The 17,784-nt window shown below is 35.1% G+C and overlaps 1 protein-coding gene and 1 long non-coding RNA gene across 8 annotated transcripts; one reads left to right on the forward strand and one right to left on the reverse strand.

The window, feature by feature from the left end:
* Positions 1-3,661: 3,661 nt before the first annotated feature.
* LOC108024956 (alpha-N-acetylgalactosaminidase) lies at positions 3,662-17,747 on the reverse strand. Of its 7 annotated transcripts, XM_044092730.2 has the most exons (10): positions 17,610-17,747; positions 17,419-17,512; positions 5,423-5,502; positions 5,112-5,292; positions 4,879-5,056; positions 4,566-4,826; positions 4,351-4,512; positions 4,086-4,298; positions 3,873-4,037; positions 3,662-3,819 (listed from the first exon to the last, which is right to left on the reverse strand). In XM_044092730.2, exons 2-10 carry the CDS (start codon positions 17,490-17,492, stop codon positions 3,703-3,705), a joined length of 1,431 nt encoding a protein of 476 aa, XP_043948665.1. In that variant the 5' UTR covers positions 17,493-17,512; positions 17,610-17,747; the 3' UTR covers positions 3,662-3,702. The 7 variants fall into 7 exon arrangements, 5 of the variants coding, with proteins under 5 accessions (XP_043948665.1, XP_043948663.1, XP_016950680.2 ...); XR_001768192.3 differs by having other exon boundaries at positions 3,873-3,979; positions 17,419-17,643; XR_001768193.3 differs by having other exon boundaries at positions 3,662-3,828; positions 3,873-3,979; positions 17,419-17,643.
* LOC122818533 (uncharacterized) lies at positions 11,659-12,147 on the forward strand. The gene is made up of 3 exons (XR_006368022.2): positions 11,659-11,695; positions 11,765-11,826; positions 11,965-12,147. It is a non-coding gene; the product is annotated as an uncharacterized LOC122818533 (long non-coding RNA).
* Positions 17,748-17,784: the final 37 nt, after the last annotated feature.

Here is a 17,784-nt window from a genome sequence, read left to right on the forward strand (position 1 = left end):
TTCTTTCGCACACAACGATCAGGTGGTCACGCACGTACGAGTGCTCTCATTCGTAGCAACATCCCTTTTTTACCATCGTCAGGCCCCTGCCAGTCCGCCAAATATTTGTATGGAAATCTTTAAGGGCATACAAATTAAGTTTCTCACTTGCGATTTAATAAAAAAAATTTATTTTTATTTATAAATCACTTAATCTCTACTACAATTTTTTAATAGGTCGAACTTAGTTAATTCACTGCTCGTTTACTTTTTCTCGATTAGCACTACTGCTCGATTCGGATCTTAAAAACGGACTGCCTGATCTCTAGTTCAATGATCAATAATCAAACCTCGGCTTAAGAGAATTTTTCCCCAAAAATTGATAAAGAGAATGGCTCAAGAGAGTCGGAAAATAGGATGATGAAATTTGCCAATTAAATTTGAAGTCCAATCTTGGCCGGAATTTGGTGTTTACATTAGCGGAGTTTTAGGGACCGCTTTGGGGATCTTTTTGTTTACGTTAACGTACTCGGGGCTCGCTTTGGGGATCTTTTGTTTACGTTAGCGGACTGGATGTTTACAGCATCCGTTTGATTTGGGCTGCGTGAAATTGATCTGGGTGGGAATGATTCGGAGGCCTGGTTGAAAGAAATAGCTGACCACGGATTTATCTCGGGTCTGGCAGAGTTATTTGGAAATTGGCTCTCGGCTCAAAGTTGTTTATAAATTGGGTAAGAGCCCCTAAATAATGTGTCATATAACTTACATGCCTACAGGGTGCGCATTGACATCGCTAATAATTTACCCAAGGCAAGCAACGATCATTCTACAATTACTTCAAAATTATAGATACTAAAAATACTAGATTACGTACTAGCCAATACTAGCCAATACCAGTGTACTGTATGGAAAATATTTGAAGAATGAGTGTTGGTAATGTAGTTGAATTGCAAAGCTGTTGGAGTAAAGGCACAATTTATACAGATGAAACATCTAGACATCCGATTTGCAAATTGGGAAAAGTTAGCAAATTACCAGGAGTTGCAAAACAAGTGTAGGGCAGCAACAATGGGTACATTGGCATTTATTGTTGGAGCCCGCTCAGCCCGTGCAGCTCTCTTACCCATCTCGTTGTAAGAGCCCCATATAGCGGTGGTCCCTCGTCGCGGAGGAAGCTCGGAATTTAACCTTGGACTAGGAGCACACAACAGAATGCGTCCTTAAAATCTAAATTGGCCCCGCAGAGCAGGAACTCACATCGGCTGCGTCCCTAACCTCCATCTCGTCGGCACCCATTGAGCTGTGCGATAATTTTTTAGGCTTTCGGATAATGGATACATTAAAAAGGCGTTCGAGTTGCAATAACAATAAGAGGATATGAATATTGAATTGACATTTAGAGAGGAGCTTGAGTTATTATGTGTACTCATATATTGTATGTATATTTCCATGCTTAGAAGGTTATATGTTAAAAAACACCGAAGATATAATTTTTTCATATAATTTTACCACTAATTTTCCGATCGTTCATATGGCAGCTATATGATATAGTCGTCCGATTTTGATAAAATTTAATTCGAAATTCAGAACTATATCAACGATCGGAAAATTGGTGGGAAAATAATATATAACAAATTGTAGCTTTTGGTGTTTTTTAAAATATAACCTTCTTAGCTTGGAAGTTAGAGGAAATTAGTCTTATTAACAACTTTTGATGAACACTCATAAGTTGACAAACTTAATGAAACCTGCTAACATTCTCTGAACTACTTTGAAAATCAATTATACACATAATCAAAGGAGTACTAAGATTAAAAACAACGACGAAATACATTAGGTGGGGCTACCGTTTTTAAGCTGAAATTCTAAATAAGCCAACACAAATTTCATACCTTTTTATACCCTTTTTATACCCGTTATTAGTATATGTATATACATTCTTGACGAGAATCACAAGCCAATTTGATCTAACCATGTCAGTCTATCTGAGCGTTCATATGAACGCTGAGCTCTCGAAAACCATAAAAGCAACAAAGCGGCCACATTTAAAACATTTTTAAAAACTTTTAATCGGATAGTTTTAAAATAAAATAATTTCCAATTAAAAAAAATAATTAGGCAATTTATTAAATTAAATAATTAAATTATTAAGACAAAGAGATCGAAATCTCTATAGAAAATTTGGTTTATTACATTTTTGGTCTGTCAGTGTTATACGGAAATATCCATTTTGGAGGGTACTTAATAAATGCGATGTTTCGACAATGAACTTACAGTATTATTTATAAGAAGTCCCGTAATTTGTTCGCGAGGCAATTTTAGCTAAAAATGTGGAGTGCAAGCAAGCAATACTATAAATGATTGTAGGGTCTGGTGATTAACTTTTTGTATTCAAGAATTTTAATTGCAATCGCTGTTTCTGTGTTAAAAGACATATAATATTGCCAGATAACTTTAACTGCTGCAGTTTTATCCATATTCATTGTTCATTTATTTATTCTATATTGTTTTAGACATTCCGTCAGTTAAATCAATGTTTGTTAAAAAGCCGTAGGATTAGATAGATGTAGATGTAAGCAGCTTTCTGCTTTTACACTTTAGAAAAATATAGTTATATTACATTCATAATCACCTTAGCATACATTCCCCTATAATTTTAAAGCATTTGTTAATGTTTTTAACTTTTCTTTAAATATTAAAAAAACTGCAGTTTCATCACATTTTCTCAAAACATGCACAAAACCGCAGTTTTGATACACTATACACTCACATAAACAAGCTGTAAACGTCTCAGAAAAAATATCGTATAAATTTCTTTGTACATTACTTTTACAGCTTTGTCATTACTAACTACCAAAATGCTCAAATTTTTACCTCTTCTCACAGTATGTTCAGAGCTTTATAACTTTTAGAAAATGTACAAGATAATATTATGGCCTGAACTATGAAATACCCATTACTCAGCTTAAGCGAGTGCGCGAGGGACGAAGATATCCCTGCAGCAAAACGTCTATTTTTACAAACTCACCACTTAGTCGATAGCGTGTCGGAGGCGTCTTAGTTAAAAGCCAATTGGCTGCATGTAGTGTGCAATCTTGATTGATTTTGCTATTTTTTTTTATTATATTGGTATAATAATAATATTAACTTGCGGAACATAGAAATATCGACTATGCACAATGTACATCCTATAGTACCCAACAAAAAATGTTAAAGAATTACATTTTTTTTTTTGCTCCCACGGTAGCTGGAAGTAAGTTTCTTGTTAACTCTGCTGATATGTATATTTGTCGCCTTGGCACACTTTCATTGTGCACTTTGACACTACTTGCACCGTCGTCCACAGAACTTTTATTCAATTTTTCAAATTTGAAATATTACTTAAAACTATAAAATGGTTACGGATATATGAAAGTAACACACTATGTTAAATATAGGGTGTTGTTCCATTCTACAATATATATTTTTCTTTTTTGTATATTCTCGCTCCCCACTTCACTAGGCAGGAATCTATCTCGATCTGCCATACTTACCATTCGATTTTAAGGTGTTCCTTTATTTTTAAAACACTAGTCATTGATACCGTAAAACTAAAAAATGCCAAAAACAGAAAAAAAACAAGAAAGCAGGCTGTGTTTCACGTTCTTTGAAATAAGAAGTAAAGTAGGCCCCCTTCTATCGATACCGACGGATACATAGTTAATTTTAATGCTTTTAAAAAAATTAGTAGTATGGAACTACAGTAAATTTGTAGAAATTAACACCTTCCGTGTTAATTCGCGTGGTAAACGTATCCTTTGGCTTAAACAATCCCAAATTGTTGGTAACGTTGAACAAGTCCTAAAAAAACTTATAAAAGCTACCAATGGTTTTCAAAAATAAATCATACTTACTACTACAGAATAGCCCATGCGGCTCTTCAAGCCTATTCTGTACAAGGGTACCTCTAATGTCTGAGGACACAAGGGACATGCATCAAAGCCTCCTTGATTGACGAAGGCTACTGCAAAAGAATTTTGGCCAAAGGCGTTCACCGGAGATACATGCCGAACCCAAACCTAAGTCTCAACGTTTACTTAAAGGACAAGTCGTATAATAATGTTTACCTGGAGGTTTTGCACCGCAAAAACGATCTTTCCAGGCTGGCCCAATGGATCCTGATCTATCGCTATTACATCAGGGTTCTGGAGAAGTTTCTTTATTTCCGGACGTACTGTCTCCAAATCGTTGGTCATAATCAAAGGGGCAGCAATCACTGCCCATATAGCTAACTGCAAACGGCTGGCATCGTAACTTAATCGAAAGTTGCCCAGGACAAGCTAGAAGAAGCCGATTTATAACATAAACACTATCGCATATTAAAGATATAACCATATCAGGATCATTCCAGCGACCAGGGCCAGAATGTGCAGTCAGAATATCCTGTTTGCTGGAGTACCGTGTCATTATGTTCGTCACCGATGTAAACGAGTCCTGTATGTCAACAGCAAACCTCCACAGATTACAATGTTTCGCTATCAATGAGTAGTTTGGCTGAGGGAATGTGTGGATTGATAACCTGCACGACTAAAACCTGCAAAACAAACCTTTGACTTATAAAAAGGCCAACTGCAGGAGTACACCATAGGTCGGCCCGTTTGGTTCATGGCCGCTCCAAAAGCTGGGTACCCCCAGTCGATATCATTTTCACTAGCGTAGCAGCCGTCCATCTTGACGTAGTCAACGCCCCATTTAGCGAAAGTTTGAGCGTCTAGCTTAAAGTGCCCAGCAGCCCCGGGACCGCGGAACATGCATGTTTTCTGACCCACATCATGGTAAATTCCAAACTTCAGTCCTAGGCTATGAATCTGTTCCAAAAAATAAGTCAGCACCTTTAAAGGATTGGAGTCTCCTACGCACATAGTCGCCAAGGGCCCTCATTCCACTGGGGAAACGATCGAAGCTGGGCTGAAGCTCGTGAGTCGCTTCTTCGCGAGACGCTTCCATCCAACAGTCATCGATAATTAAATATTTATATCCAGCAGCAGCATAGCCCTCAGATGATAAAAGGTCAGCCGTGCGCCTGATAAGCGATTCACTATCATCGGGATAACAGTTTCAAATATTTATTCAAGACAGCATACAAAATCAACCTGATGCAATCCTTGGGGAATCGGGCACAATCCGTCATGCAGCGGAACCTCTCGAAGGGCATCCAGCCCATCGGAGGTACAAGCGCCAGCCCGTTATCGAGTCCATATACAAGTCGAAGAGCATTGCAGATGAAAATCAGAAGAAGAGCCATTGACAACTGCCAACAGTGGACGATCATTTCTAAAAAGAAGAAAAGAGAACCTGTTCCTAATATGGTGTTGGGGAAATCTACTTTATTAGCAAAGGGCTGGCGAATCTAATTTAATTTAAGAGCGTGCAATAGATATGTAAGTTCAGATGTGGTACTTACGGTCTGCGAAACTGCTGATAAATGTTTTCTTGTATATTGTATGTGTGCTGCTTAAAATGTAGTGTGCGACGTTTAAGGCTCTGCAAAGTAAAATACAATGAAGCCATGACCAAAAAAACTTATGTGAATATTAGGTTAATTTATGTTATAAAAACGTACAAAAATACTTAAACAAAGTGTTAAGTTATAACACAATGTTTTCATAACTGCCAATAAACCAACCCGCATATAGCATTAATTCATGGAAAAATAGATTTAGTGTAAGTTTAGAAGTTTAAAGCTTTGGTCTTGAAAATTTTCGCCAAGGATTGGCACAAGTTAATTATTCTTATGTACAACTTACGTTTACAAACGATAGATCAATTTGACTCCAACATTTTAAAATATTTCTTTAAGCTGTTAGTGGCCTTTTTATTACCTTATTAATACAGATATGCATACCAACAAATTGTAATCGGACTGTTCATTCAAAAGTTGGGCTTTTTATTACCTTATTAATACAGATATGCATACCAACAAATTTTAATCGGACTGTTCATTCAAAAGTTATGAAAGCTTACGTATCTGGAGATATGGGAAAAATCGTCATTGTTCAGCAAGCGCACTAGAATACTCACGGAAAATCGTAGTTGCACAGTTCCTCTCATTGTTTTCGAAAACCCTACATAAAATAATTTAAATTTTGTTTATTCTTGCTGATTAACTTAGCATTGATTTTAGTCAAAAGTTTTAAACGCATTAAAGAAAACGTTGCATAACCCATAAAGAATATACATTTGATCAGCATCACTACCATACAAGGAAAAGCGCCATATTCGTGTTACTAGATACACGCTACTCTATTTAAGAAAGCAAAAGAAAAATGGAAATGTAAAAGCAGCAAATCGGAATTGTAAAGCGCCACCTACCGACGGACAGAGTCTTTTAAGAGTCTTTTTGTGGGCGTTGCAAACTTTTTCTAAGTCGATTGAAAAGTATTTATGACACTAATTTTTTTAAGGTCAGTCGATAGGTATTGATACAACCAATACATTTCAGTTTTCAATTTTGTTTCTAGCTTACAGTCTTCCGCGAATTTTGGGCGTTCGAGTGGGTGTGGCACCCTGCTGAAACTAACTAACGCTGCACAGGAAGCCCAGGAATCTGCATGCCCAGTCTGTATATTCTAGCTTTTACAGTTTCCGAGATCTCTGCGTTAATTCGAGCAGACGGACAGACGGACATGTCCAGATCGACTTGGTTATTGATCCTGATCAACAATATATACACTTACACATACATTGGGAAACGCTTCCTTCTTCCTGTTACATACTTTCCGATAAATTAAGTAGACCCCTTTACTGTACTAGTTACTGGTATAAAAATGTAAATTCGTCCATTTCTTTATTCTAGGAAATTTTTTAACACCGAAAAAGAGGTATCCTTTAATATGGCGACGTAAGTCACGTGAGTGAATTTCGAGTTGGCCTACTTCAAACATGTAGGCCCGGTAAGATTTAGTCGATATTTAGCGTGAAGCCGTTCATACGTATTGTGTGTGTGCACAAGTGCATAGAACAAAAAAAAAAGATGAGTAAAGTTAACACATAAAAGGTATTGTATATATATTGTATATCGATGTTTTTTAAAGATATTCTTGATATTTCAATTGGTCACAATGAGCTGAAAGCCGAGATCGAGAAGCAAAGATGAGCGCAAAAATGCTTTTTGGTGAAATAAAAATTAGATGAGGTATAAAAAAGCTTCTTTTTTATTAGTTTTTTTAAGTTAGTTAGTTTCTTAGTTTAGTTTCTTTTTTAAAATTGTCGAATAGATTTACCAAAGGATGCACTTTAATTTTCTAGATATCGTTGATAGTTTAGCAGCAGCAAAGAATTAAACTTTTGCACAGTGACTGCACGAAGTAAGCTGCGGCCTACTGTAAATTTAAGTATTAGTGTATTAGTGTTATGTTATGTTATGTTTATTATTTTTATTCAATTTAAACAAGCAAAAAATCAAACAAAACGCAGTTGTTTTGGGGACTTAAAAATATAAAAATAAAACCCAAAAAATCTCAAAAATACTCGATAAACCGATTTTTTGGGTGATAAATATTTTATCAAATTAAATATTTTTTTTAAAGTATGATACAGTCAGCGCCACAAAAAAGCCGCATTTTGAAGGTCTACGAATTTTTAACTTTCAGGGCCTGTGGTTTCTTTATATGATGATCATTCGCCCAAGTTTTATTTTAATAAGTTAACTGATGGTGCACACCAATTTTTAGTTTAAATTTGTTTTTAATATTAAAAAAATTTTGTTTTTTGGTTTCACCCTGGTTTTAACGACTTTTCACTATTATGACACTCTTAAGAAAAAAATTTATAAAAGTTATAATAATGAAAAAAATCAACAAAAACTATTTATTTACAATTGAACACCTTACTAACTATAACAAAAATTTAAATCTAGGCTATTTAACAATAGACATATTTTTTTTAATTTAGCTTAATACTTAGTAATGCCGCCTTTGGCCTTAATTTTACCCTATTGGTCATAGAATCGTAAATGGAACACAAATATTTCTTCTTTATATCGTGTATCTATACTCTTTCTATAAATTGTTTTAGATCCTCCATAGTTTTGGGCTTTCGCTTTCTTATTTTGGCACCCATATAGGCCCAAACATTCTCGATTGGATTAACGTCGGTGCTGTTTCCTGGCCAATCTAAGGACTTAATGCGCATTTATTCCTTCAAACTTGTTATCTTTAGATAAAAAAATGATAAATTTAACTGAATAAGTTGTTTTGATAACAATCGGACACTGAGTAACTCACAGATCGCGCTCGATGGCAAGGTGCAGAATCATCCTGAAAAATGGGTTCATGTTCTTCTTTACTTATGGACTCAATGCTAGGCACAACTTCATGTAAAATTATTTCTTTGAACCTGAACCCTGAACCATTAAAATTGATTCCGTTTTATATTTGGATATGCATCCCCATACCATAACATACGGTGAATGCTTTATTGTGTCATATTTCATTTCACATTTTCCCTTTCTTCGTGACAGTTTTTAAGAAAGCTTTATTATATTCAGTTTCTGAACAGGTTTTTTTTTAATTTTTATTTAAGAAGCTTCTTAAAGGGAATCTTGTTCCTTGTTCTGTTGTTCAACTCAATGCTTCGTATCCACCACTTTCCCTCTCAATAGAAGTGTGAAACCGGAAAACCTTCTCGAGTTTTACCGACCAATAAGTTTGCTGCCCACCTTTTTTAAAATATTCGAAAGAATATTCCTTAGCAGAATGATGGCAGTAACAAGAATACAGGACGCCATTCCAGACCACCAGTTTGGTTTCAAACATCAACATGAGACTCCTGAGCAAGCACATCGAGTTGTTAAACATATCCTTAATGCTTTTGAATGTTAGCTATATTGCTCTGCTAATTTTCTCCACGCCAAGGAAGCTTTCGACCGCGTGTGCCATGGTGGCTTACTTTATAAGTTGAAGTCCCTTCTCCCGACTGGCCAATTTCTCTTGCTCAAATCATACCTGCTTGATCGAAGTTTTATGGTCGAGGTGAGAGGAGAAAGGTCAAACATTAGAATTGTTTGAGCTGGCGTCCCTCTTTACAGCCAATCTGCCGGTTCTTAATGAGCCCGGCACGCTTCTGGACACTTACGCTTACGAAACTGCCTTCTTTGCAAACTCCTATCCAACTATGGGGCATGGCTTCAGACTCGAGCATGTCCGATGATGTAGCATGCATAACATGTGACGTGGAAGGCTGATCTTCATTCAAAGGTGTACAAATCTCTTGGGGTGGTGGCAACGCTTTTCGGAAACTGTATATCTATGCAGTAAAAAGTGATGCGGACGTACACAAACACGAATTTATTAAATTTGCATTTAGAGACTGTTTGACCCTTTTGCTTACAACAGATGCATGAACAAGCAGATTTTACAAAATCGAACCTATGCATATCTGAAAAACGACCAAACGGACCACAGTTTGCTAGGATATGGTCTTCCCCATAGCAACAGCTAAAATTTTTCTCGGACTTACTATTGGACGAAGAACAAATTAATGAGCTACGATTATGTGGCTTGCTCGGCGTAACTTTATTTTGCTTTGGTTTCGTCTATTCTTCATCGGATAAATGCTGATATCAGCGATTTAAAATTTTTTTAAAATCGGTAACTTGGTCGATTCTGTTCAAGACAAGATACATAGATCAACATGGCATTCGAAATCTTGGTGTCCTCTCCTGTCGATAACAAATAATTGTGTATTGATTACAACGTATCGATAAGATTTCTTAGAGACGACGCTGACTGTTGCGATATTTTCGTAAGAAGACATTCATTATCATACACTTTTTTCAGGCTGACCATATCTTTTTCACAATGGCTCTCGGTGACTTGGTAAGCCTTGAGTTCCTAAAGCTTCACCAGAATGACAGGATATTAAGTGATAATTTTTTAATAACGGTAATGTTGTCGTCTTGATAAACAAGAGTTTCGCAAACGGCTAATGAAATTCTAGAACTCTGAATATTTTTCGCTAAATTTCGGTAATGCCAAATTTGGAAGTTGAGCTCGAGTCGGGGCTACAGAAGCTGATCCAAGAATTTTGGTTAAGATATATTTTTGCATTGGTCACTAGTGAAAGCTCTTCCAACTCTTCTCCAAACACATCGCCAACATCTGATTCTTCTATCTACTTTTGTAATTGATTTGCCTTATTTATTGCAGCATTTAAATTTTCTAGCCCACAATTAAGTTCTTCTTCTTTAATTGGAATCTGACCGGCTTCTAGCCGCTCATTTAATCGAATGTTATTTACTGGTTTTTTAAGCTTTGTTTTAAGGTCAGCAAGAAGTTCAATACTTTTTGGCTTATCGGGACTCAGTTTTAAAATAATAAATATGTATAAGCCACGAAAAAAATATATGTAAATAAATTATATATACAATAAATTATTTTCACACCAACAATGTAAATAAAGGAAATATAATATTTTTATTATTTCAAAAACGGCGACGAAAAGAAATAAAAAATAATCTTGTATATAATTATTAAACAAAGTGAAAGCTACTAAAATATTAAATTTAATATCAAGCCACGAAGTATCAAAATTAATAGTAATTGCAGAGGACGGAAAAACAGTTTACTCGACAGAATGAAGGTCACTTTACGGTCAGCTAATCGCTAACGGCGGACAAGCGAAAGCGAAAGAATTCATGCATCAATGCATGCAAAAATAGCTTTCCTATATCGACAATTCTATGCCAAGAAAGGTGCCATTTTTTAGCACAAGAAATAAAAAAATTGTTTTGTTCACAAGCTTTAGCTTTCAGCTGTCACTATTGGTGCCTACAATTATTAATTTATAAGTCCACCCGTGGCGCCATAAAAAATTAGAATAGTTTTTCCAATATAATTACGAATCCGAAAACTTTGGTAGCTATACATTTTAATTGGGGAGAATAACGAAAAATACGTGTTTTTGATTTAAATCAATTTTAATGCTTAATATATTTTGACAAAAATTCCTAGCTTAGCGATCGTTACGAGTAGGGCTGGTAAAACAATCGATGGTAAAACATCGATAGTATGGGTGGTGGAAAATTTAGCGAACATCAATGACTCCGGCCAATACTATCGTTCAAAAAAATCCTTGACGTCGTTGCTTGAAAGTAAATAAGAAAAGGCTTTTATATACTTTGAACATCTGTCACTGCTGTAGATTCACTAGTCACTGTCAACTGTCTAAAGAACGCTATAGTCGAGTGCCTCGACTATCAGATACCCATTACCCAGCTTAATGGAGCAAAAGGATAATGAAGACATATAAGCAGAAAATCTATATTTTGGGGCGCCACCTACCGGCTATTTCAGTAATGTTATGTGGGTGGCATACAGATTTAAGCGTTTTGTTTGGGAGAAAAGGCGGTGAAAGTAAAAAAAAACCTTTAAAAATTGGATCTCCTCGAGTCGAGTCCTACAGAGAATACGCGCCGAATGACACCTCATTTGTTTAAATTATTTAGTGCAACGTGTCGAATGTATATGTATATTCGTCACAAAAGTCGATATCGTATGTTGATTTTGCGTGATCCCCATTACTTTTTACCTCTTTAAGAGGTGTCGATTAGAGGTGCAGAAACATCGATGGAAACATCAATGCATCGATGTTTTTCCAAATTTTCAAAAAATCGATGTTTTTTTAGACCATTGATGTTTCTGGGCCATCGCTGTTTAAGGAAGAAGTCACACGAAAGGTTTGTAATTTGTTACATTTTTCGAATTATTATAATTATAATGTTTAATTATTTGCTTTAATCTTATAGGGAATGGTATTTGTGGTGTAGGCGCGACGCTGCTAGCTCTAAGATGGATAAATTCTTAACCAGTAAGTAATTTAAAAACAGCCCAGTACATGGCCATTTGCAAATCGTTTATTTGATTGTGTATGTCCCACGTGTAGCGGAAAATACTTATATGTACATTATTTATTTATATTCTATTTTTTATGTTGGGTACAACCAAGGAAAACATGGAAGGTCCGTCTCCGAAAAGGAAGCGAGGACCATCAATTTTTGTGTATTCCTGCCACGTCCTGCGGTTCCGAACGTGCTTTTAGCAAGGCGGGTCAAATAATTTCCGATCGCCGTACCCGTTTAAAGAGTAACATCGTAGACCAACTTATGTTCATTAATAATAATTATAATCTAATCTCATTTAATTTTTAAGTTTGTTTTTTATTTTCTAAATGAATGAGGGATTTGTTTTTGATTTTTAATACAAATTTTCTTGAGATTTTTAAAGTATAATTTAAATTTTTTGAAAAACATCGATGTCTTCAAACATCGATGTTTCTGCACCCCTAGTGTCGATCACATAGTCCAAATGGACAGGCAGACGTGGCTAAATCGAGTCGCTTCCTTCTACTTGTTACTTACTTTCCCAAAACAGATCGAAAAGGGAGTGCAGCGCCCACTTGCAGTGTCGGTCTAACGCAATCCAGTGGACATTAACAACCAAATAGACCTGGTAAACTCCTTGCGAGTTCAGTCTATCAGTTTTAAAGCTATCGGAATAAAACCTTCCCAAAAGTCTTATTTTTATTGCAGGAAGCAGGGATATCTTTGCAACAATCGAGATATCCTGGAAACTAAGTTTTCCTTTACGGATAACTTGTAATGCACTCATAAGGAGGCAATCGAGATCGCCAGAGTACTGTGTAGGAATCTTCCAAGAAGAAGCGAAGTCAAAGAAAAGAAAGCTGGAGCTACATGACCTATAAAGGTGGCTAAGAAGCTGGGACCATTCATTTTGTGATGAAGAAATAGCGCTCTACCTTACGCATGTACTCATCGGTCATGGAAGCTTCCGCTGTTTGGACTTACTACGGATTAACAATGTTTCTAAAGTATTCTTTTTAAAATATTCGCGAAAATCATATTTTTATATGTTGCATTAGAGAGCTTATATGCGCCGATAAAGTAAAAATCGTACAGTCGGAACGTAGAGGAGACCACTGCTCTTATATCTGCAATGGCCAACAACGAGGCGCCAGGCGATGATGGTATCAATGCAATGGCATTAAAACTTCTCCCACCTTATAGCAAGACGCTCGTCCTGCTTATTTCTAATAAGTGCCTACAAATGGGTAACTTTTCGTCACCATGGAAACGTTACCTAAGCCTTGTAAAGCTGAAGTCGATCTCCCCTCCTACCGTCTAATCAACTTACTGTCAGTGCTCTCCAATTTATCTTGGATGCTTTTGATTCCAAAAAATATTTCCTAGCCATTTTTTAATTAGTTCTGAATTTCGAATTGATTTTTTTCAAGATCGGACGACTATATCATATAGCTTCCATAGGAACGTTAGGAAAATTAGTGGTAAAATAATATAACAAAAATTATATCTTTGGTGGTTTTTAACGTATAATATCCTGCGCTTGGATGTAACATTTTCTAATCAGTTTTAGAATTAAATTTGATCAAAATCGGACGACTATATCAAATAGCTGTCATAGAAACGATCGGAAAATTGGTGGCAAATTAACATGAAACAAATTATAGCTTTGGGGCTTTTTGACATTATCTTATAATATGGGGAATATAATTTTTTATATTTTTAAGAATTTAGAAATCCAATTAATAAATATCGGATTACTCTACCATATAGATGTTAAAAAAAATGGTCTAAAAAAAAGAATGAAGTATAATTTTTTTTTATATTACTGAAGCCAGAAACAATCCTTAAAAATTTCACATGGTGTTACTAAAGTGGATTATTTCTTATAACTGCAAGGGTATACAAACTTCCTTTCTTGTTCATTCAAAAGTCACATTTTGTTTTCTTTCTTTCGTTAAAATAATATTAAGAATATTTAATACTTTGGTATTAGAAAAATCAAAATAAAAAAAATAACCAAATGTTCAATAAAAAAATTACATTTCAGCTTGTAATGTTTTATCTTTGAAGTAAAAAATCAAACTAATAATTTAAAAAATATTTACAATTTATTTTGCATTGTTTTAACTTAATATAAATATTTTAAGCATAAAATGTACTATTAAGTTATATGAAAATTAAAATAATAAAATTATAAAAGTTTCGAGGAACAAATCACATTTTTCTTTTTAAATGTCATAGGAGATCAATTCATAAATTTTTTTGTAAGAGGGGTTCAATTTTTCAACTGTTTATAAGCCAATTGTTCCTGCTCATAAAAAGTATATTGTCTGCAGTGGACGCCTTGAGAGACGATCTTTTGTCACTGATTACAATTCTACTTTTACTAAATATTCGCTCGCTCTCATCTGAAGTGGCTGGAATACACAAGTTTCTCGGTGCGAATTTTTAAGGCTTCGTTATAGAGATGGAAAACTTTATCAAAACATCGATAGTGCAAAAAAATGTTTTGAAAAACGGTTCCAACAATCGATACTATCGATAGTACTCCGATGTGTTGCACTAACCAGTATGCTGGCCGCATTCCTCCAGCGATACGAGAAGCAAGCCTTAAACTAATTAACAACAAAATTTCTTTGAACATTTCTTTCTTTTATTTCTTTCCAATTTTTCACGGCTTGACAATAATCTGCATGCATTGCGAATGAACTTTGAAATTGTCGGTCACACTACAAAGAATAAGATTTTCCGGCTAGTGAAACTCATAAAGCCTAGTACTCAGTTCGGCCCATAAAGCCTACCTTGTAATCAAATGGAAGCCCGCAGCGGCACGTCGCCGGTCGAATGCTCGAAGGAGCAAGTTCCTATCCTCAAGCTTTTCCAGTTTCCGAGATCTCTGCGTTCATATCTACAGACGGTCGGACATTCCTAAATTGACTCGTCTAGTGACAGTGAATATAAATACTTTATGGGGTTGGAAATTCCTCGTTCTACTTGTTACATACTTTCCGAGGAATCTAGTGTTCTCTTTATTCCTATTATCAAACAAATTGGCAATATGTCAAATCTTTCAATTTTTTGTAATATATATATATACAGGGGTGGTAAAACGTCTAATTTCTGGCAGTAATTTAAATGCCGTTTGAATGATGCACATATTTTCTTAACCCATTCAGTACTGATCTAAAATTTCAAATTTGTGTGAATATCTACTTTTTAAATTTTTTTTCTTCTCTTGAAAACTTTTTGATTCAATAAGTTTCTCTCAACAAAACTAATAGCAACTGCAAAAAATAAATTTTCAATATTTTTTATGATTTTTATTTGTCCTTTTTTAAACAGATGAGGTGTCATTTGACGCGTATTTTAAATGAAAAACTAGGTGGATAGCGGTGGTAATTATCCCCACCGGACCCAATTGATTTTTTTAAGTCTTGGTATGCAATTCTTTTAGTTTTTGCTATAAAACATATTCGATGACTGCAGATTTTAATTTCTTCTTGTATATATAGTAGTCGACTTCGCACACCTCCCTGGTGCGCTTCGTCACTACGTGGACTGCTGTCCATTGTGATATTTTTTTTTTTAATTTTTATAAGAACAAGAAAGGAAGTTAACTTCGGCAAGCCGAGTTTGTATACCCTTGCAGTTATAAGAAATAATCAACGTTAGTAACATCATGTGAAATTTTTAAGGATTGTTGTTCAGTGATATTACAAAAAATATATTTTATTATTTCTCTGACCGTTTCTTTGACAGCTATATGTTAGAGTCGTCCAATTTTTATTACTTTTATATCGAAATTCTTAAAAATATAAAGAATTATATTCCCAACATTATAGAATAAAATGTCAAAAAACACCGAAGCTATAATTTTTTCATAAAATTTTCCCACCCATCGAATCTTTCCTACGATAAAGTTAAATTCGAAATTAAGAATTAATTAAAAAACGCTATTTTCAAGCTTAGGATATTATATGTTTAAACAAACCAAAGATATATATTTTTCATATTATTTTCTTACCAATTTTCCAATCGTTCCTATGACAGCTATATTATTTTGATTCAATTTAATTCAAAATTCATAACTAATTAAAAATTTTATTTCCAAGCTTAGAAAGTTATATGTCAAATTCAGAATTTATAAAAAAATGTTATTTCCAAACGTAGGAGGTTATATTTAAAAACGTTTCTATCATAAAAACTAAAGGCGTTACAGATTTTGTCACTCCGCTGAAATAACCTTGCGCTGCGCAGGAAGCCCAGGATTCTGCATGCCAAGTTTGACTGTTCTAGCTTTTATAGTTTCCCAGATCTCAGCGTTCATACGGACAGACGGACATGTACTTTCCGACGAATTTAATATACCCTTTTACTCTACGAGTAACGGGTATAATAAGGCTTCTTCTCAAATTTGTGTACCCTTGCAGAGGGTATATTGATTTCCCTTAGGAACTAATGGGGAAAAAATTAAAAAAAAATTTTTTTGGTGATTTTAACATATGTATAACCTCCTACGCTTGGAAATAACATTTTTAAATTTCTTTTGAATTTCAAATTAAATTTGATCAAAATCTGACCACTATATCATATAACTGCCATAGAAACGATCGGAAATTTGGTGGGAAAATATAATAAAACAAATTATAGCTTTGGGGCTTTTTGACATATAACCTTCTAAGCTTGGAAATAACATTTTTTCATTAGTTTTGAATTTCTAATTAAATTTAATCAAAATCGGACGACTATGTCATCTTTCTGCCATAGAAATAATCGGAATATTGGTGGAAAAATAATATGAAACAAATGATAGCACTCACCTATATCGTTCTTCCATGTTTAAAAGTGGATACCCAAAAAATTGTTGTAAAAACTTACCATTAAAGTTGTTTTTCAACACAGCCTGTGCCTTGTAACGAATTAATTAATGAAGCATAAAAAGTTAAATTCTACTAATTTTGGGAAAGTATACGAATAAGATAACTTATGTATAAAACAAAAACAAACAAAACCACCGCTTAACGAGGTAAAAATATAGTGAGGATCGCACCTTCAACTAACAAAAGTTCTGACGGAACGTTCGGCACTCTGAAATTCAATATGCCTTGCCTTAGTAGCTTGAAGTGTAGGTATTTAGTAGATCGAACATTACGTTTTCACTAAAAATCGATATCAAAACTTTTGTTTGTTGAAGGTGCCAAGGTATAGTGCGATCGTCACTATATTTTTACCTCGTTAAGAGCGGGTTTTGCTTGATTCACCATTACAATAACTTAACTAAAAAATAGTAAGCAAAGCAATAGCAAATACATTTACCATATACCAATTTTGCAGTTTCTTATTTGGCTGCATTGGTCGATATTAGCAGCGAATTTTTTTGTGTGTACGCTTCTTTCTACCTGCTGTTACTCTACAATTACCGGTTTACCATGAACAATTTTGTGTGTAAGAGGTGCGACATCACGACATTTTATATGCGTTAATGGGTGTGTTTGTTTAATTTCAGTGTCTGTACTATCGGTCACTCGTAAGCATCTATTTACCAAAATAGTCGATGAAAATTACTTTTAGGGGCCAACCTTTGCTTTGGTACAACCCGTGTTGTTAGGTGTCGCAAAATTCCACCGTATATAAAAAGAAAATAGAGAGACATTTGAATGTCTACACAGATCTCTAGAAAGAAAAACATTGTACACTGTTTATACTTAGCATGGAAAACATCGGGTTTACAACTCCGCGAATAAAACCATTCCTGGCGTAGAAGACTAACCATGTCCCCTGTAGAGCCCAGTAGGTCGCAAGTATTATCCACACTCCTACCTGACGTAGCTGGGTCGGGCAGAGAGCGGGCCAGGTACGCGCTGACTGCGCTCGGAGACTGAGCGCGGAGAGCGACTTTCTGATCGCCGAATACTCTTTTGCCACGAACGAAGTCCCAGTAGACG

This window comes from Drosophila biarmipes, chromosome 3R, assembly GCF_025231255.1.
Source record: "Drosophila biarmipes strain raj3 chromosome 3R, RU_DBia_V1.1, whole genome shotgun sequence".
Classification (NCBI taxonomy): domain Eukaryota; kingdom Metazoa; phylum Arthropoda; class Insecta; order Diptera; family Drosophilidae; genus Drosophila; species Drosophila biarmipes.

Excerpts from the sequence above, each read along its gene's own strand:
- LOC108024956 (XM_044092728.2), bottom strand. The coding sequence starts at position 17,612 with ATGGTTAGTCTTCTACGCCAGGAATGGTTTTATTCGCGGAGTTGTAAA. Across the intron at positions 5,293-5,422 it reads TATCAGCAGTTTCGCAGACC|AAATGATCGTCCACTGTTGG; the intron begins GTAAGTACCACA and ends TCTTCTTTTTAG. Across the intron at positions 4,038-4,085 it reads TTGCGGTGCAAAACCTCCAG|GTTTGGGTTCGGCATGTATC; the intron begins GTAAACATTATT and ends GTTGAGACTTAG.